The sequence below is a fragment of the Pholcus phalangioides genome, unplaced genomic scaffold (assembly GCF_987345545.1).
Source record: "Pholcus phalangioides strain wild (caught in Gottingen) unplaced genomic scaffold, Ppha-v1.0 ptg000014l_1, whole genome shotgun sequence".
NCBI classification, from domain to species: Eukaryota; Metazoa; Arthropoda; class Arachnida; order Araneae; family Pholcidae; genus Pholcus; species Pholcus phalangioides.
The window spans coordinates 16,538,554-16,560,187 of record NW_028301607.1 but is presented as its reverse complement, the minus strand read 5'-3'; the positions used below and the strand labels follow the sequence as shown (position 1 = coordinate 16,560,187).

General features: G+C 38.7%; 2 protein-coding genes across 2 annotated transcripts in view; both read left to right on the top strand.

The window, feature by feature from the left end:
* The window catches only part of LOC149078209 (carbohydrate sulfotransferase 1-like), a 52,661-nt gene extending 40,787 nt beyond the window's left edge, over positions 1-11,874 (top strand). Inside the window, exons 2-4 of the mRNA XM_089241798.1 lie at positions 838-918; positions 6,990-7,155; positions 10,318-11,874. Of these exons, the coding sequence (XP_089097924.1) occupies positions 7,008-7,155; positions 10,318-11,783 (1,614 nt within the window). The 5' untranslated portion in view covers positions 838-918; positions 6,990-7,007 and the 3' untranslated portion in view covers positions 11,784-11,874. The remainder of the gene's footprint in view (positions 1-837; positions 919-6,989; positions 7,156-10,317) is intronic.
* Positions 11,875-17,449: 5,575 nt separating this feature from the next.
* Srp72 (signal recognition particle 72) lies at positions 17,450-19,646 on the top strand. The gene has a single exon (XM_089241797.1). It carries the CDS (start codon positions 17,571-17,573, stop codon positions 19,521-19,523), a length of 1,953 nt encoding a protein of 650 aa, XP_089097923.1. The 5' UTR covers positions 17,450-17,570; the 3' UTR covers positions 19,524-19,646.
* Positions 19,647-21,634: the final 1,988 nt, after the last annotated feature.

Here is a 21,634-nt window from a genome sequence, read left to right as displayed (position 1 = left end):
ATCGGAATATATATTCTGTGTCATACTTGGACTCTGATCAGCACCAATACAGATTTTCTACTTATTATGTCGACCCGGCACCCTGCCAAGTCCAGAATCCCCCCCCCCTCCCCCACTCACAAAAATATCCTTGGATTTGACATCAAACCAGACGTATTTCTTTGTGGTCTACGGGCACCTTGTGCCATTAAATAGAAGTTCACGGACTCCCCTTTTCGGAATAATATTCACTATAGTACGGCAAATGAATGAATTGCCCTTTCAATCCAGCTCACGGACCCAGTGAAGTCTTTCAAAGACATCCCAAAGGGTCCGTGGACCAACGGTTAAAAATCACGCCATTAGACCATTTGAGTTTTAGCACAAAAAAATTAACCGAATTTCCAAAAAAGCCCTTTTTGCTAAAACTAGCCACCATCGGACACCGCGGAAAACAATTTTCAAGAAGCCAAACATCGGGTCTCAAACGTGTTACAGGTGTCGCTGTAGATTCCCGTCCTTCAAAATTCACTCGCGAAGCCAATTCGAAAGATAGATGGTGGTATATGCATAGGGCTCCTTGAAACCTCAGCCCGAATGAGTGGCGTCAGTATTATTACTAGCCAATCGCTGTTCCCTATCCTGTTTTTTTTTTAACGATTAGACATCACGCCCTAGCTGAATAACCGTGCACGCACAATGCACGAATGGTTCTAAATTAGATCAGAGTTTTATGAATCGAAAGAGTTTATAGAAGCTGGTTGTATTTCTAGCACTTGTCACAAATGCATTTTTTCCCATGATTTAGTTAACTGAGAATTTTGAGTTTAAATTACTTTTTTTTTTGTTTTTTTCCAGTTATTATTGCCGAAATGGAACGATAGTAATGGAAGCTGATACGTTGCCGGAGGTGGCTTCATGAAAGGGTCCTTCCCTTAGGCAAGATTTTTTTTTATATTGTTTATAACGCATTTTGTTTTATAAGTTAACTGGATGTACAACCTTGTTAAGACGTAGGAAATATTTCGTACTAACGGAATTTTGTAATAACGGAGAAAACCGTGATTCGATTGCATCCAACGTTAAGTATGTTTAACTCATTTACGGTCACTTGGCGAAATATCTCGTTCAAACGCAACTGGAAGAAATTCATTCCAGTTCTTTGTTTTCTTTGTCTTTTCTCATTATCGCGAAATTCATTGTAACCCTATTCGCACTGAAGTTTTCTTCCGCCTCTCCGTTGTTTCTATACCCCTGCTTAGTGTTTCCCCCCCATATGAATATTTCTCAGACCTAATCTTTCTATTATATATGTATGAGATAAAAAGAACACAATTGGGATAGGTGAGGGCAAAAGAGAAATTACCGTAGACCTATTCTCTTATATCTACTCTTACTGTACTCTTCCCCCCCCCCTTTTTTTAATGTTCAAACAAGGCTACCAGATTCATCGCCGATACTTCTAATATAGATCATCCAAATTCGTTTTCCAAAAGGCGGTGCGTGAAGGGGGTTCAATCGTATAATGCGAGGTCATCTTGACGAAGTTCAACTGTGAACGTATTGGAATATGTGTTAGGAGATGAGAACTTTTGTTTCTAATGGGTATAAAGATGAATTAATTTGAATACACGCGTTTCGAAAATCTAGCTATCAGCGATAAAAATTCAAAATAAAAACTATTTAAATACTGTAGATTTAGACCAAAGGGGGGGGGGGGGTCCTTGGAAATGTTCCAGGGATGTCCGTAAGCTTGGATATGAGAAAAAAAATTAACTGAATGTTTTCACACATCATTATATGCTGAATATCTTTTCTCTAAGGATGAACGTGGCCTCATTTTAGTGGATAAGGTGGGTCCGTAACTTCGGCTTATTGGCAAAAGGGGTCCGTGTAATACAAGGGTTCTTAGCTTTTTCGTCGTGACTTGGGTCGCAGTGGCTCTTGAGATGGGTCGTACGGACCCACTTAAAATTTAGTTATAAATATATTTGTTGCGCCACTAGTTTCAGGAGCGTCGTTGGCCGCCTGGGCTGGGACCCAGACATTTTTGTGGACCTCGTGAGTGTTTCAAGATTTTATATAAAATATTTTTGAAACTGGCTATCCAGAATGTGGCATGGCAATTTTACAGAATGCACAGGAATGCTGAAAATTATCATTTGAAAAGATGAACACATTGAACAACAAATTGAAAATTCAGGCAAGATGAGAATTTAAAAGTAATGAAAGGATAACATAATTCCCGAATCATCGAAAAACGTTTCCATTATTGATTTAAAAAATTCAAGAACTAATGCAAGAAATAAATGCATGGCATATAATGCACACAATGGAAACATGATGAGAGAAATAATTCCAGAATCAATGAAAATTCAAAATTTATGAAAGAAATAGTTTCATAATTAGTGAAAGCTGTCAATAATTTGGGGCTCTTGTTTATTTGGTGTCGGCTCTGTTGGCTAACCTGTTAACCACTTCATGTACAAGCTTTTGGCCAGAAATTTGGATTATCTCTATTTGACGAACGGCCGATAAATCTGGTAACCTTGTCCTAACTGAACCGCGCGTTAGAAAAAGGAAGTGGGGAGGAAAAAATACATAATAGGAAAGGTATAATAGATGTTTTTAGTCCTTTCACCCTACGTGTGTTCTCTTATACTCTTACATGTATATAGTAGAAAGATACGTGACATGTGGAAAAAATATCATTATCCCATTTGCATCATTCGAAAAAGTGGGAAAATTGGCCCATATCTCAAATTTTTTTATTGTATAAAGTTAGAAATATTTCAAAATGAAAAAAGCGAAAAACAAAATGGCGTACACAAAATAATTTATAATGTTACTTAGTTCAATGAAGATATACATTGAAAATATATTGAAAAATTAAATTTAATAGTTTTATACACACAGTATGATGATAATCTAGTGTTTTGTTCTTATGCATAACAAATCTAGCGCATATATGCGCTTTGGTGATGATGGCCAGGAAAATTCCGCGCATATGTGCGCGTATGATGCAAATGGGTTAACGGGTATATAGAAAGAAAGGAAAGAAAAGCAACTTCCGTCGAGAAAGGGTTACTATAAAGTTCCGTACTGGTAAAGAAAACAGAACTTGTTTGAATTTGTTCCACTGATGTTTGAACGTAATATTACGCCCGTGATCGTAAAGTGATTAAGACGCCATTGATTGTTGTAATAACGTTTATTTTTCGAGTTAAACCAGATTCGGAAAATGGACTGAATGAAGAGATATCTGTGTTTCAAGGAAGGAAAATTCATCTCTGCCCTCGGAGACCCCGAATTCCGGTGTCTCGTTTGCCGAGTGCTCTACCAACTAAGTTATGAAGAAGCTTATATACTGAATGGCTCCGTGTAATGGACGGTGGCAACATTCTGCTAATAGCTCGCAAATGACATCAGGGCCACCAGATGGCGACGTATATGCAGAGAGACTGCATATACATACGCTCCAGGGGGGGGGGGAATTCTGTCTTCATAGCTTAGTTGGTAGAGTACTCGTCCGGTAAACGAAAGACCGGGGTTCGAATCCTCGTGAGGGCAGAGATGAATTTTCCTTCCATGAAACACCGATATCTCTTCATTCAACCAGTTTTCCGAATCTGTTGCATTAACAGAGCGAAGGGAAACGTCTTTCTATACATAAATAAACGTTATGTTAATCAGAAATATTTAATAAGACATTCTGAATTTTGAACATACACCGATGGGTTGTGGTGAAGTTGATCGTGTTGCTGATTTTGGGTCGCGGCTGAAAAAAGTTAAGAACCACTGGTGTAAAACAAAAGGCCAAGAATTTTACATTATAGACCTGCTAGAAGGGCATTCAAGTTCCTTGAGGCCAATAGTGTGTGTGTGTATTGTATGTGTTTGTATATGTATGTATAAAATGTTTGTATAATGCATGATGTTTGTAATCTTTGTGTAAATTCAGTTGGCTTGTTCAGCTGGTTTGTTTTTTGCAGTGTTTTGTCATCCATATTTGGCCCTCGAAAAAATAATTTAACCCTTGCGTGGCCCTTAATATTTTTGAACAAAAAACAAAGTTTACACCCATGGCTCTGAATTTCCGAAACGGGTGTATATGTAAATGGAATGTTTTCTTACGATCTCTGAATGATTATGAAAAACTTATCATTATCTTACTTCGCCATGATTTATGAAAAACTCGTAATTGAATTGGTTTCTTCATGTCATTAAAACCTGTTGGAGAGGCGGAACTTTTTTTTTTTTTTTTGGCGAGAGTATTCTTCGATTACTCATTCGAATTCTTCCACGTTCTCTTTATTAATGAACTGGCTCCAGAACTTCACAATGGTGAATGACATTTTCTGTGATTCATTCACCTTCTTTTGGCTCTTGGGATTGGAACGACGACGTTACAAGATTTTCACCCCGAATCCTGAGCTTATACTTTTCGCTAAACGCGAGTTGGTGGCTAATTGCCAAACGTTCCTTCCTTGGCAAGATGAGAAAGTACGTACGTGCAATTGAACGTGTAGTCACCATCGTTCTTCTTTACATTGTTCTTTTTTTTCCTCTTTCTCTGAGCGTAATTATATTAAAACGAGCCTGCTGCTTCAGAAACTGAAATCGGATATACGATTTCCGTCATATAATGCAACTTTGCTACATTTATTTCTTAGCACAAATGCTTCCAAAGTTGCCCGAATCAGCTTTTTTTTTTCGTGTAGTATTATCTTTTTTTTTTTTTTTTTTTTTTTTGGAACGTTGATTGAATCTGAGCATTTCAGAGACAAGTTGAGATGGGGAAAGCTGATAAGAATAAGATACACGAAGACTTCTACGTACCTCGCTCGGATAAATACAAGATGTGCCTGATGAATCATAAATAGCGTCACACTCGAACAGGAGCGTCCGAAGTGTTTTAGAGCTGTAGGTGCTCGACTTGAGTTTCCCGTAGGATATACTTTTGATTTTTAAATTAATTCTAGGAGTACCTTGCTGCCTGATAGAAAATTTCGTGGGTGATCGAACATTCGACTCCGACGCACCTGCACTCGAACACAGTGGATTCCTCGAAGTTTCGTTGTTGGTGTTTTCAAGAAGTTTTTCTCAAATAAAAAATATTCAGATGCAATAAAAAAAACCTGCGCATGAGCATGTTATTTCATTATGATAAGGGGTGACCATGTTCGATCGATAATAAAAAAATTCTGGAAATTTAGATTCATAAATGCGGAATATCGCCTATCATCGCCAAAATGTTGCCTATACGGTAAATGTGATAAATCGGTTATATTAACACATATCTGGTTAATTATGCATACTTATAATTGTCTTGGTAAATTTGATAAATTTATCACTTGCGAATATGCATAATATCCAAGCATCGTTGGTAAATTTGATAAATACTGAAGAAAATTCGAAATTATTCTAGTATGTGTAATGAGAGTCGACTGACTTCAGTTCGTTCAATAGAGTCGAACCTATATAATAAATTTTACGATCGTTCCCCGATATAATGATACATGTAAGAATTATTATGTACAACATATATACAGTATGATTTATCATGTTTACCAACGACGCCACGCGCTTGGGTACTATGCATAATTAACGGCAAACGTGATTAAGTCTAGGGAAATTTATCAAACTTACCAAAATGCTCGGCGATTCTGCATAATAACCAAATTTACCACATTTACCGTAACCCTTGGAGATGGCCTTAGAAATTAGAGCTAATCACATTGTCTGCGCTCTTTTCTATGAATCTCTGGAGTTGGAGCTCATCATATTGTCTGTGTTCATCTTAGAAATTAGAGCTCATCACATTGTTTGTGTTTTTCCTAGAAAACTAGTTCTCATCAGTGTGTTTTCCTATAAATTCCTGAAGATTAGCACATCATATTGTTTGTGTTCATTCTAGGAATTCCTGTAGTTTTAGAGCTCATTATATTGTCTTTGGTTTGAGATTCATAGTTAGAGCTCATATTGCCTGTGATTTTCCTAAAAATTAGAGCTCATCGCATGGTGTGTCTTTCCCAGAAATTACAGCTCATCGCATTGTGTTTTTTGCTGGGACGTCATGGAGTTTTAGCTCATTAGGCCCATGGCTTTCCTAGAAGCTCATCACATTTTCTGTATTTCTTCTAGATATTAGAGCTAATCAACAGTGCTCGTGTTTTTTTTTAAATTAGAGCTCATCACATTGTGTTTTCCCCCTAGCAATTAGGTCATTAGATGTCCTGTGATTTTCCTAAAAATCAGAGCTCGTCACATTTTGTTTTTTCCCCGAGTGCTCGTCACATTCTCTGCTTTTCCGAGCAATTCCTAGACTAAATCAGTACTCATCACATTGTTAAAAAAAACAATCAAAAATCACGAAAAATGTGTCATTATATCCGAGGGCGTTGCGTTTTCATCGCCGTTATAAGCAATGCCCATTAATATTATTCTGTAAGGGATTCAGCTCAAAAGCATGAGTAATCATTTTATTATTTATATTAATAAAGCCAAACTCAATTATAATGACCTCAGTTGTAAAGACAATAATTGGTGGTCTCTCGTTTTTTTTTCCAGATAGCATACCAGAATGACTTCCTTTTTATTTTAGTCTTGGTTTTTTTTTACCAATTAATGTCATGGCTGCCCAATAATTCACAAACATTATATACGGAGTTAAGGGCTAGTCCTTAAACTGCATGATTTGTGGGAATCGCTAAATCAGTGAAGTTTCGAAATGATTCACAGTTGAATCAGAGGGAGGTGTCGTCGTTAAAAATCGTTATTTTGCTCACAAACTATTTACTGATCTACAAATAATTTTTCAATGAAACCCCTAAGATAAGCTTATTTAATTATTTTCACATTCCAATACCTTTGTTCTGTTCTTATTCGAGTATGGCATCCAGAAAACGAAGCATGGGTATTTAAACGGTGTTTATCGTGAAATTATGTGACTCTCTGTTATTTATATTCCTAGTTTTGTTAAAAGTTTTAATCTTTGTATGTTTCTGTAGAGGTTGGATAGCTATCAGATGGCTCTTCCTGGGTCGAGGGGATTCCTTCTGGTACTCCTCCTGGTCACAGTGACATGCATCGTGGTAGTCCAGGTATCGATGGACGGATGGATTCGGAATGGAGCGCTTCGTTTCTACGAACTAGGAGCTGCGGAGAAAAAGAACGGTATGTGGATTTCTACATGTATATTTCTCTCTTCCGGACCAATTACTATCGGCTCTTGTTATAGCGACCATTCCATTATAACGACCAATAGAATTAGTCCCAAACGTTTTCCTTTCGGCGGGAATTGCCTCCTTTGTAAACCATATGAATTTACATTTGCTCCCGTTGAAGACCACTGCATGTAGCCGGCACTAGATCGCGACCCATCGGATTATTTCTTGCAAGTTCCTCGGAGCTTGTTGAGGGTCCTTGGATGTCATCAAGATTTTCGAGTCGTCAGCATAAGAAACTAAGATTCCTCTTTGTGGAACCGGGAAATCCTTAGTAAATATATTGAAGATTATTGGGCCAATCGGGGCCGCAACTAGATACTTTGTCACCCGGGATAAACCAGCATTTTGGCTCCTCTTGCCATGTAGAAGCAGTTGAAGGGTGAATACGGTGCCTATTCTGGTCCAGCGACCGGGGCACTAGACTCGCCTTCTCTACTCTCAATTGCGGTCCTGAGGCCAATTACTGACCCTTGACGAATAGATGCCTTAAGTTTACAACGATTGTCTTATGTTTATCCTTCCTATACAGGGTGATTCAGAAAAGATGGGAAAAACTTTTAAGAGGTGGTAGTACTCACACTCACAAAGCTCGTAAATGAAATGCATATCTGCTTTTTCAGTATTACTAAAGTCCGCCATTACCCCGTACTTCACATCTGTTAGAACAATTGCACGCTGGAATAACTTCACAGGGCTGGCGTCCGCTCCTTTTATTCACTGAAACGCAGATTTGCGTACGGTTTCTTCCCCTGGTTACATTTGCATGCATGGTGTTTTTTCTCCCGATAAATTTCAACAGGAAGGTCGTTTTAACGTTTGCGGAGCGGCCATTTCGAAACGCGCTTGTGCGTTTGCGTTTCATGTTAGATCATGCATTCCTTGACGTTTGTATTGGCGGGTACTATCGCCTCTTAAAGTTTTTCCCATCTTTTCTGAATCACCCTGTATAACGACCAACCGATGTAACGTCGGTTCTCGACGGAACGATAGGGGCCGTTATAACGTGCGTTGACTGTATTATGGATTTAAAATAATTTTCAATTGGGGTTACCAGATTTCAGAACTGAATGAGGACTCGCGCGCTTCTCTGCAAACATTATTTAGCTGTTTAAAACAGATGGCACCACTATACTGATACAAACCAATGAACATTTTCCAACCAAAACAAAATTGCTATGAATGTTTGTTTTTTTTTTTTTTGCTAACGTGACTACCCTCATCTAATTTGCATCATTGGCATTTTATTTCTCAGGTGTATCAGTTATGAACCGACATTTTATTTTTCTAACCTGTTCAGTATTATTGCTATAGCCAATAGCTGTTTCTTATACTGCTTTTTTTTCCAACGATTAGACGTCGCATGGAGTAGCAAAACTAGTTTTTTGTTTGAAGATGGAGAGTCCGCTCTCCTTTATAGGCACCTTACTCTAACCTTATTAATCTTTGAGTGCATATTATTAGTCACAAAACTAAGAACGAAACATTTTCAAATTATAGATTGTCATTTCACATCACCCAAAAAAAAAAAAAAAAAAAAAAAAAATGCGTACTCGCATTTCAATTCATATAGTGTTCAAATAACTGTTACAATGGTTTTGGAGTTCAAATGTATCTCAACGTTTCGTCAGCATCTGCGGTAGACATTGAGGCATTTTCCATGAATTTCGACGGAGATTTTTTTTTTTTTTCAAAGTATGTAAATATTTATGAGTAAATAGCATAGACACATACACGGATGGACAGATTTCTGTTCAAAGGGAAAAAACCGAAAACATTTCGGAAACCTGAAAATTTTCCGCAAAAAAAGAGATCGTGAAAAAATGACGACCCTTGAAATGACATCGAAAATGGGGACAAGTCGGGTGACAACTTTAGGTGAATTAAAGGGCGATGAGAAAAATATTTGCACTCACATTTTGTGGCACGGTTATATTTAATTTTAGGTTTAGTGTGTGTAGACAAGGAATTTTTAGAATGTTTTAGAATGGAATTATTTTGGCTGTTTTATTAAGAGAGGTTATGGCCACATCCGATAGAGATATTTCCTTAATCGTCAGTTTTAGAAGTAACTTCCAATTACAAAAATTGTTTAAAATGTTGTAAGACTTGAACGGCTTTTTTAGGATCATGTCCAAAAAAAATATTTCTAAAAAAAGTTACAAAATACAAGTTTTTATATAATTCCTGGGTTATATGAAGTTATTTATTATCTGGTGAAAAAAAATCTTCATGCACTGACATAATTGAATAAAATAGATTCTTTTGCACTAAAATTAAGTTATGAAACTGAACTTTATTCGTTTTCGGCGTATTTATCATCTGGAAACCCATGATTCTTGCCAAGTTTTAAAAGCCGTATAAGAATTCGTATCCAGGGCTACCCTTATGAGACCCAAAAATAGTGGAACCAGAATAGTCTTTATAATTTCAGGGCCACTTAGCCTGTTCGGAGGGGGGGGGGGCATCCAAAAATTCATGCATTATGACAGAATATACAGGAATGCCGAAAAATGTCCATACAAAAAATAGGCACAGTTGAATGCAAATTAACACAAATGAAAATATTTAGAAATGAGTCATAAAAATAAGAAAAAAAATGGAGAGAAACAGTGTCAGCAACTACTTTAGAATTAAAGATAGAAATAATCCCAGAACAGATGAAAATTCAGAAGTAATGAAAAAAAAAATTTGGCTTCAATAGTTGAAGCTCAAACATCTTAATGCGTATGTATATTTGTTTTTTTTCATTCCAACTACCGTGTGTGCCCCCACCCCAAAATGCGGGGGCCTGGTGTGAACGCACCACATCCCTAAAGCGGCTGTTCATATCTAAAAATCAGTATAATTTTCTTTCGATTCAATTAGACTACATATTAAAGTGTTTCTGTATATGAAATTGAGTGTTATATTTGAATCAGTTATAAGACATGGATTTGTTCAAGCTCGCGTTTAGCATCGGTCTTATCTCCTAAAAGATACTGCGTCTGTACATGCAATGGACAGTGAATGCCTAAAATAACAATGTGTGAGGAAATTTCCATTTCATATATGTATTTTCCTCTCCTAAACTTATTTTAATATAATGCAAGGTTTATTTCGTTCATTTCAGGGGAGCAGAATCTGATACACTCCTTCGTGGAGACGACTGCAAGGATACCAATCCCAACAAGTCTTTCTTTGGCAACTACTCAAGTGACTACGAAATCTGGAAGTTCGTCAAATAGCAGTGCTAAAATGGGTATCGATAAGACCACGGTCATCCACGAAAGTGCATCTACGAAAGCGGAAGGCAAATTGCAACAGACTCCGGGCACTTTCAGTCAGAGCATCCAAGTAAGGACGAAAGTTAGTGGTCCTAAAGATGTACCACAACGTTCGGAATTGAAACATCCTGTTTCTATCGGGCAGCAGACTCGGCTTAGAGCTGTAGCAAAAAGTAAAGCCCTTCCGTTGAGGACTAAGAAGAATGCTATGGCTGTTATAAAGAAACTGCCCATCATAAACAACGCGAACGTGACAAATGTGCTGTTACTGGCGTATTTTCGTTCTGGCTCTTCCTTCACTGGGGAGCTACTGCAACAGAACTGGAAGACTTTTTACCAGTTTGAACCTCTGCACTACATGACTTACGATAGCAGGATACCAGAAAATCGTACCGAAGAAGCTTTCAGTCTGTTCAGAGGAATATACACTTGTAACTTCACGGGTCAGGATAGATATTTCGAGTGGGTGACGCATTTGCGCAACCAGTTCCTATTTGGTCGGAGCATGTTCCTTTGGTTCTACTGTAGGGTAGCACCGCGCCTTTGTTTTTCGCCCGATTTTGTGTCCACCGTGTGTCAGAGAGCACCAGTACGATTGTCCAAAGTCACCAGAGTAAGCATGCGTCAGCTGAGCAGCTTCATGGCCGAGAACGACGACCTAAACCTGAAAGTGGTGTATCTCACGAGAGATCCTCGAGGGATACTCAGTTCCAGATGGTCTCTGGATTGGTGCAACGGGACCGATTGTTCCGACCCGAACTTCCTTTGCCAGGAGATCTCGGACGACATCGCTGTGTTCGAAGACATGCAGAGGAAACACCCGTCTAAGTTCATAAGGGTCCGCTACGAAGACATTTCGTTGAATACCACCGAGGTCGCGCGAAGTTTGTTCAAATTCTTGAACATTCCGTTCCCCAGATCTTTGAACCGCTTTCTCAAATCGCACACGACCGCCAGGAAATCCGACGACAGGGATCGTTACTCCACCAGGCGGAACTCTTCGACCGTGGCGTTCAGTTGGAGGCAGAGATTGACTTACGCTCAAGTCAAATCCGTCCAGGATTCGTGCTACGACGTTCTCGACAAGTTGAACTATCCCATAATCTCGTCTCCAGAAGAACTCGTTCAAGACAGCAAAACACCAACCGCAAACAACTCCCAATGGGCAACAGCCGGCGTGGGCAGAAACCCCGAACTTCCAAATCGAAGTATTGTGATAAATTCTGAACAGAATTCCATTTCAAGTTCCTCCAAGAAACAAGCAATCTCACTTTCCGCTGTAAAAGACGTTAAAAATATCATCTCTCTCTGAGTGATACAAAAAAAAAAAAAAAAAGTTTTTTTTTTTTTTTTAATTTTTAAGTGTAAAGAATGAAAATAAATCGTTTTCTTTTTCTAGATTAGTTTTGTGTGGCGTTTAATCACTCGAGAGGACATTGATGTTTCCTGCTATGTATGCTTGCTATTTAAAAACTAAGAGCTATGCCAAATATCATTTGAATGATGAAGCGAAATAAAATTAGCAAAATTATGACACTGAATTTTATACAAACGCAGTAGGGTAGAGGCTCCAAAAATTTTTTCTAGAAAAATTTTGAATTATCAACCTTCACAAAAAGCATTCAAATAAACGGGTAGCATATAAAAGGTATTTTCTTTAAGGGATTTGGTGCACGATCATTAGTTCATTTGCCTAAAATTGCGCAATAAAATTTAGAATAAGATGAAAAATCTACCACGTGGGAACTGGGAGTGAGCCCATGTGCGAAAATAAAAACACAATGGTAGACAAAAAGGGGAAAAAACACCAATCCCCATATAATCGTTCCGCACTGCGCTTAGCTATGGGTCGCCCAGGTTCCTCTGATGGCGCCAGTTAACCACAGGCTTTTCCATATAAGTGAAAACAATTTATCTTTAAACCATCTCTGCTTCATAAACTTTCTTCTAAAGGCATCAAAGTTCAGGATCAAACACATTCCACGACGAATTTTGTCCAGTTCTTTGCAAAAAAATAAAAAATAATGGGAGGGCCGAACCAACACCACCTATAGAACTGTTCTATAGGTGGTGTTGAATCCACGCGAAGCTCGTGACGTCAGTGAAGGTCATCTGACCTATAGCCATTGGATATAGTAGGCCGACGCATGCGCCATTTTTATTCTTTTTTTTTGCAGTATATCCAATGGCTATAGGTGAGATGACCTTCAGTGGCGTCACGAGCTTTGCGTAGAACCCTTCTGCTACAGATGATGTTGGCTGAGCTTAATTCGGTTGTAATGTGGATTGAATCATATCGACCGGTCGTTGTATTGGATAAAAATTAACATGGAAAAGATTTGGGACCTGTTGAACCCGTCGTTACAGCAGTGGGTCTTTATGACGAGCGTCAACTATGTAAAACACTTTTTTTTAATTTTTTGCCGCGGGTGGGGGGGAGCCCGTGCTACCTCCCCTCGTGCGTATGCCTCTGGTGTTACGGTTGCGAGTCCGGGGATGTTCACCGGATCCGGATGAGTTCTTCCAGCATGGCTCAGCCTCAAGGTAATCCGTTTATATCTCGCAAGGCACAGCAAGGGCCATGTTTGGTGTTACGGTTGGACTTTCGTGGCACACTTGAATTGAGATTTTAAAAAAGTTTTAATGATTTAATTACTCATCCAGAAAACACATTTTAAATTGTAATAAAAAGATGATATTCCTGAAATAAGTTATGAAATGATTTTAGGAGCAGGGCCGCAACTATATGCTTGGGCAGCCTAAGCAAGCACGTATTTTGGCGCCCCACGTGGAACATTTTCGTGTCGCTCAAAATTGATAGTGATTCAAATTGTTAAATCAGTTAAAACCTTGCATATATTTAATTAAATGTCGACATTTTCATTCGTGAAGTGAACATTTGATGTTTTTAACACTTCAATGGGGCATTTATTGTCTTGTGTTTCAGATTTTTCTTTTCAATGATCAGCGATCATTTGGGAACGAAGTTGTGAATTATTTAACCATTTCGGACCCTACATGCACAAATGTGGCGGTGGTTTGTTTCTCACTGTTGAAATTTTTTTTGTCCTTAAGGAGTTAAGCCCTGAAAGGATTGTATACGTTTCGAGTTAGAATATGTTGAATATGAATTTCGGCGGCTTTCATCAGAGGGCAACAATAATAATTCCAGAAACCTGAGAAGGAGGACAAAAGGGTGAATTTTCTGAAACGTAAGGAAAGGACGCTTGAAATGACATAAAAAAAAGAGGGCATGTCTAGGGTTACCTCCTTTTTGATGCCATTTCAAGCGTCCTCATATATTTCGGGAAATTCACCCTTTTGTTCCCCCTTTTCATGTTTCTGGAATTATTTCCCCCCTTTTTTTTTCTGGGGGAAATTTTTTTTCTCTACTTTGAAATATATATTTCTTCATTGATGTGAGTGTTTTGTGCTTTTTTTCCCCACGCGCATTCACCAACAGCCTTAAAAATGATTGTCGTGGCCGGTTTTATTGATAAGAATAGTGGCAGCATCTTTTTGGGATAAGCGACGTCATTATTCATGGTGTTTGCGCAGGCGTCCTCCTTTCTTAGTTTGCGAATCTGGTAACCCTATTCATGTCCTCCTAAAGGAGGATGCCTGGTCCAACATGGCCCATCACAAGGGTGGGGCTGACGTGGCTCCTGCCCTAGGGGTCCGGGACGATTCTATTTTATTTATTTTATTACTCTACTAGGGGGGGGGGAAGTCCTCTAATGGAGCTAACTAATCGTCACATCTTTAATTATAAAGCAAAATATTCCTCAGGCACTGGGAATCTCTGCAAAATAGTCATTCAATTGCCAGTTTCACACTCTGATTTCTATAAGCAATGCACTGCCATCATAAATACAACAGAATACTCGATGCACCGCAATACAGACGTGATACACCACGATAGGCAATACAGCACAATAAGTAATGCACTACTATACGCAATGCACCACCATATCAGCAATACAGCAAATTAAGTGGTGATTCACTATATACGGTGTATCACAACACGCAAAGCACCACCATCGTCAATAAAGCACAATACTCAATCCACCACTATATGCAGTGCACCACAATGAGAAATACAGCACAAAACACAGTGTACCATCATCGGCAATGCACCACTATATGCAATGCACCAACATCAGCAATACTGCAAAATAAGTAGTGTACCATGATAAGGAATGCACCACAATACGCAATACAGCACAATACACGATGCATCGCAATGAGCAAAGTACCATAATATGGTCACCCACTTCCGTAACATAAAATCGTCACTAATTTCGGCTGCATAGAAACAGGCCCTTTTCGAGTTTGTGATTTTATATTATAGAGTAGATAAATTTATCATAATGTGAAAAAAAAGATCCCAGCCTAGGGACCCTGCTCCAGGATATGGGAGGGGGCAATGGCTTCCAGGAGAAAGTGCCTCCGTTAATAGTCAGATTTATTAAATAAAATTTAGCAACAAAAATTCTGAACAAAAATTGAATGTGAAGATGAATATACCCTGCATTATATAAATAATATGTTCACTGAAAAAAATTTGAACGAAATGAATATTTTTCTTCACAAAAAAAATTGAAAATTTGAAAAAAATATATTAGCGGACATTTATGTTTCTAATGATTTTTTTGAGAATCAAAAATGCAAGACATCTTGAAAATTCCAAAAAAATATTAATGCTCGGGAACTGAGAGGGTTATGATTTGGTGACCATACAACCCATAGTTCCAGGGATAGTCCCTGTTTTTCCCGTCTTTCTGACAGTCCCGATTTTACACGTATTTACAAGAAAGCCAATTTGACGTTTTATTCTTCAAGTCAACGATTGAAATTATCTCATCAACTCAGAAATCACATTACGATTAATAAGAATATAATTAATATCTAACATATTTGTCATGTTTTTTTTCAATCCACTGCAATCTGCAGTATCGCTTCATTTTCCGTGATTGAAATTTTTCTGTGATTTTGGCAACAGTTGGCAATTTTACCTCTTTTTTGTCAAAAATTAGGAATGTACCGTATTTTCTCGTATTTGGAAACCCAATATCAAAAAACCCATATTTTTTCTCGAGAAAATTTGGTCAGTCAGGTAATGGTAGAAAAAGTATGACAGAGAAAATACCAGTCAGACCAGCATCAGACTTCCCCGCCATGCCCAGTCCAAAGGGCCGATTGTGGGATTACAAATGGGTAGGAATACGTAAATTTCTCAATTAAAAAAAAAAAAAAAAAATCATAAATTTTGCATTTATTCGCAAAAAAATTCCAGTCAGAAATTTCGTATTTGTTTACAAAAAAAAAAATTTATTTTTTCACAAAAAATAAAAAAAAAAAATAAAATTTACTTAAAAAAAATAGTATATCATAGGCGCTCGGCTAAAATGATTTTTCTGAGGCTCCCTCCCTCTACCTTGCTATAAATGCTTACTCTCGATAATTTGAACCAGATCTGAGGTCCCTCTGCATCTGAGGTTTCTGGGCTGTACTCGGTCGGACCCATGCATTAAGACGACACTGGCTGATGTCATGTGTAATTGTCAATTAGGTTAATTTTCCTACAGAACTCGGAAAAGAAAGTCAACTGAACCCGTATTTTAGGAGCTAGAATTTCACTGTCAAAACTTAAGAAACTTATGCTGGAGCAATCGTCTTCATATTTATTGAGAAAAGCAGCAATATATTATATTCACTCAGATGAATGCCACCCTTGAGCCACGAATTCTGCCTGGTTACTACAGGCGTCGGGAAGAATTTTGCTGCCAGTAATAGCCTACTTATACAGTGATACTTTTTTTTTCTATTTGGCAGCTTAAATACGCACTGCTCATTTTTCTTGAGTGCAAAAAAAGTTATCTTCGTCTTGGCCACAACGGAATCAAATTCTTTGAATTCTTTAATGGATTCGTCACCCACAAAGATTCAACTTTATGCGCCCAGCATTGGTAGTGAACAATGTTGTCACCAAGAAGTGTTTTTCATAATTTGAAGCACGCAGTCGTGTAACGCGCAGTCTGATATTGGATCCTTTATTTTCGTATTTAGTTTCGTATTCTTTTAAGGTGTCAGTTATAGTTTGGAAACACGAAAGAATTAACGATAAAATTTAAATTATCGAGATTTCACAGAAAAGTAGTAAAAATTTAAATTTTTGCATTTATTTGTTAAAATTGCAAATTTTCGCATTTATCCCGGTTACATCGTAAATACGAAATTTACGTATCGCTACAAATGGGCCTATGAAAGAGAAAATGCGGAATGCAAGAATTTTTTGCCTTGATCTGCCCTCAGGGCTATTACAACGGCTTACAGAACGCCGGCAGGCAGGCAAATGAAAAGAGGAAATAGCATTGAATATCAAAGCGCTTGCAGAGAAGCGCCTCTTCAAGCGCTTTGTTGAATATATTCAAATATCCTCATCAACATGAGTTCGTGCTGACATCTATCAGCATGAACGAGAAATTCATAGTGTCAAGATCTGTCGCTAGATGTTAGAGCGAATGAAAAACGCACTTTTGCTTTGACCATATTCCAAGAAAAATACAGGATATCCTAACCATTTCCAAAAGTTATGCCAAAAAAGAACGAAGCTGACGCGATTGCAATTGAAATAATTGAAAATCGCCGATGAGGCGAAATGAACTTCCAAATTTATATTGATAACCACATAGTATGTTTTGTTTTTATTCTGCACTCTGGTTGAAAAAAAAAAGATGCAACCAATCCTACTTGCAGAATGAAAAACGAATTTTTTATTTTATTTTACAGATTGCAGTAGATGTTTCATCGCAATACTTTTTCTTAATCTTTTTCATAAATCACTAACCTCAATCGCTCATCTTCAGCACCAGAAGAATGCTGTCACAACTAAACAGAAGATGGCGTTAGCAACATAGTCAGCTGAACTTCAAGCAACGTTATTCGGTTGTTTATTAAATAACTTGAACTGTATGCGGCAGAAGACAACAGACCTCCCCAGTGGAGTAATTATATGAAACTTACTTTTTATTTTTTTTTCCGCCACGTTTGTTGTTTGGTTGATGATAAGGTCGTCATCACGGTCTATTAGGAGAAAATGTCGGCTGCAACTAAAGGTAATAATTTGCAATCTCTGTACGTGGAGTTGGTCCGTTCGGGCGAAAGCGGGGAGTTCGACAAGGCCCTGAAGACGGCCAAGAAGATTTTGCAGGAAACGCCCGGGGACGAGAAGGTGCTCCACTGCAAAGCCGTCTGCCTGATCCACTTGTCCGAGTTCGAGGAAGCCCTCCGGGTCGTCGAAAAGATCCCCGCGAACGAGGGCCTGCTCTTCGAGAGGGCCTACTGCCTGTACCGCCTCAACAAGATCCAGGAGGCCTGGTCCATCCTGAAGAGTGTCCAGAATCCCTCGTGGAAGATCAGGGAGTTGCTGGCGCAGATCCTGTACAGGTTAGAAAAGTATGACCAGAGTTTTGAGATCTATAAAGACCTTATAAAGAACTCTGAGGACGACTATGAGGAAGAGCGAGAGACAAACCTTGCTGCCGTCGTGGCGAATATGGTCAGCGAGAAGACTGTGGACGTCAAGAAGATCCCGCAGCTTCGGGAGCATACTTACGAGCTTTGCTACAACGCGGCTTGTGTTTTGATAGCCAGAGGAGAATATGGTCAAGCGGTCGACAAGTTGAAAGCTGCAGAAGAGCTGTGTAAAAAGACGATGGAGGAGAATGATGCTCCTGAAGAGGAGGTGGAAGCGGAGCTGGCGGTTATAAGGGTCCAGATGGGGTATGTCCTGCAGATGATGGACAAGCATGATAGGGCGCTGAGGATCTACAACCAGGTCCTAAAGAAGAAGCCGCCGGACACAGCAGTGGTCGCTGTTGCTTCGAACAACACGATAACGATCAACAAGGATCAAAACGTTTTTGATTCTAAGAAGAAGATCAAGGTAGTAACGGCTGAGAGTCTTGACTTGAAACTGACTTCTCCGCAGCGTCAAGCCATCGCTGTCAATAATTGTCTGCTCTTACTGCAGATGAATCAAATCGAGCAGTGTAGGAAACAGGTTCAGTTACTGTTGAAAAAGTTTCCGTCGAGCGGGGCGATTGGCTCGCTTTTGCAAGCTGCGCTGCACTGTAAGGAGAAAAAGATTCAAAAGGCGGTGGATGTTTTGAAGGAATATGCAGCGAGCCATCCAGATAAAACCGTGACTTTATCATTTACTCTTGCTCAGCTACTACTTATGCAAGGACATGTGAATCAGGCATGTGAGACTTTGAGATCGATAGGAGATTTGTCATACACACCTGGTGTGCTATCGGCTCTGGTAACATTGTATCAGAGTTTGGAGAACAATGACTCTGCTGCCGAAACGCTCAAAGCAGCAGTAGCATGGTATAAAAAGACTGACATGAATAATCCTGCATTGAACACGATAATTAGAGAAACCGCAAAGATGGAACTGAAGAACGGCAAGCCCAAGGAAGCTGCAAAACTTCTAGAAGAACTCAGGAAGAGAGATCCGGGCGATTTGAAGTCCTTGGCTCAACTCATTGCTGCTTACTCGCAATTCGACCCGAAAAAGGCCAAGGAGGTGAGTAAACAACTACCTCCGTTATCAGAGACGACACTCAAGATAGACGTGGATAGCTTGGAATCAACTACTTGGACTATGGGTGCCAAGTATGTGAAAAAAGGTACAAAAACGGAGGTCTCGGTTCCCATGTCAAGTGGCAGCGATTCTCTCGTGCAGAAGAAGAAAAAGAAAAAGCGCAGGAAACCCAAGCTCCCAAAGACCTATGATCCCAATGTCGATCCTGATCCGGAGAGATGGCTGCCAAAACGAGAGAGAACCGGGTACAAGAAAAAGAAGGATAAAAGGTCGACAGCCATTGGCAAGGGCACTCAAGGTGCTATCGCTGGATCGGAGGAGGTTTCGAAAACTATAAATGTGCCTTCACCTACGACTGTGCCTAATGCTGCTTCGCCTAACATTCAGGGACCTCGGCAGCAAAAAGGTGCTCAGAAAAAGAAGAAGAAAGGGAGGTGGTAAAAATACCATGAAGACATTAAGCAGTTCAAAATTTAATTACTCAATATGAAACAATGTTGAAATTTTGGTCAGGTTATGGAATGGCGCACTTCTAAAGTTAGCCAATAAATTCTTTACTGATGAGCGGTAGTTTTTTTATAATTTGAAATAGCTTTGCTGAGCATGTATCCTTTCAGTATTATCCATCAGTATGGTTTAATGAGAAATTTTCAATAAATGACCCCGCAACTTGAGCTGCTGCTGGTGGTGCTTGACAAATCAAAAAAAAAAAAAAATTCAGGCACCACCTCATTAAGTGAAAAGCAGTTTTTTCCCCAGACAAAATTGGTTTGAAATAGTGTATTGTTATTTGTCCAGGACTTGGGAACCCCTTTACATGCTAGCAGACATGCTGTAATTATGTCTGATAATTTAGGCATCGATTTAAATTCTTTAGTTGCCATGGCGACCTGGGATTTGTCAAGCCCTGCACTTAAGGCTGGGATTACACCGTAAAAGTTTGATAAAAGCTATTTTACAATACTTGAAAACAACAACCAATACGCCTGTACTATTGGCTGGAATGTACTGATTATTGATTGTATTTTTCAAGTTTTATCAAAGAGTTTTTACAAAACATTGATAGTGTAATGGCGGCCTTATATATTAGAACAGCGTTTCTCTGCCTTTTTCCACCCAAGGACCAGTGAAATGCCTGAAATATTTCGACGAACCGCTGTGAGTAGTGTGACAAAATTACCTATATTTTACGGGACATTCCTGTATTTTTGGTTGGACTGATTTTTTTACGCAATTGTCCTGTTTTTTCAATGAAGTTGATTTTAGCATGTTATCTTTACTAAAACTATAAATGTACCTATGTGATTTTCACAATATAGAAATTATGGTATGATATAATTTTAAGACTATAAATTTACATCTCGCACATTTGTCTTATTTCAAAATTTTTTCCCCAGGAACTGCATTTCAACTATAATTACTGCAATTTCCAGCAGCCCCTTATTCGTCTCCCATATGTAATTTTTTTTGAAATTTTCAAAATAATTGGGGATTTTGCCAACTGTGTGTGATAGCAATAGTTTTGGTGACAATTGGCGATGTTCTGAATTTCGCTGAGTTCATGATCCCAATTTTCCGTATTTTTCCGTGAATGAAATGTTATCACTAAGTTCTACCGTTTTTTCGAGAAATATATTTTTTTAGTGATTTGCACTAGTCCCGTAATTTCAATAATTTTCAGCAATGATTAGCAATTTTATTCGGAATTGCATGTTTTGGCGGATATTGGTGATATATATTCTGTATTTAGGATCACTAACTCCAGAATTTTTTCTGATGAAATATGGTCACCCATCCTATGAGGGTTTGGTTTTTTATTTGAACCCACGGATAATATTACCAATTTGAATTTCTCAATACATTCTCATTAAATTGCGAAATCTGTACCATCGTCAGGGACCATCTCTGACCCGTGGCCCATAGGTTAAGAAACGCTGTACTGGAAGAGTAAAAGTTCATTGTTATGAGATCTTGCAATGGAAGGAGAATGTTATGGCAAAAGTTAACTCTTAAAAGCAGGGCTTGACGAATTAAAAAAAAATTGAAAGACCATTCCAAAATATTGTAAATTTCTCAGCATATAGTATACCGCTGCTTGGTCACTAATTTTTTAATGCCCGATCTCCAATTTGGCAGTATTTTCTAGGGTTATCGGCTGAACGATAGGAACAACCAATAAAAATGTGTCAGAGAGAATGTTCGAAAACTTGGCAACAAAAAGGTATAGGTACCGTATATATTTAGGGTTGCCAGATTTGAAAACTGAAAGGAGGCTTGCGTGCGCACTCTTTTTTCATGTAAATTTTCACAACAGAAGAATACCACCACTAAGAATCAAAATTGAGTGTTGTTTCACCCTGTTTTCTTTGCTTCTGTATGGAACTCCCCCCCCCCTCCCCCAGCACATGGCATTAGATATTGGTGAGCGAATAATGTTATTCTTAAAATGGATGTTGCAATTTTCTGATTCCAGAGGTGTTTTTCCAACTTTTTCATATTATCCTGGAGCAGGCTGGGGTTGTAGTTAGAATAACATCTGGCCTGCTTGGAGG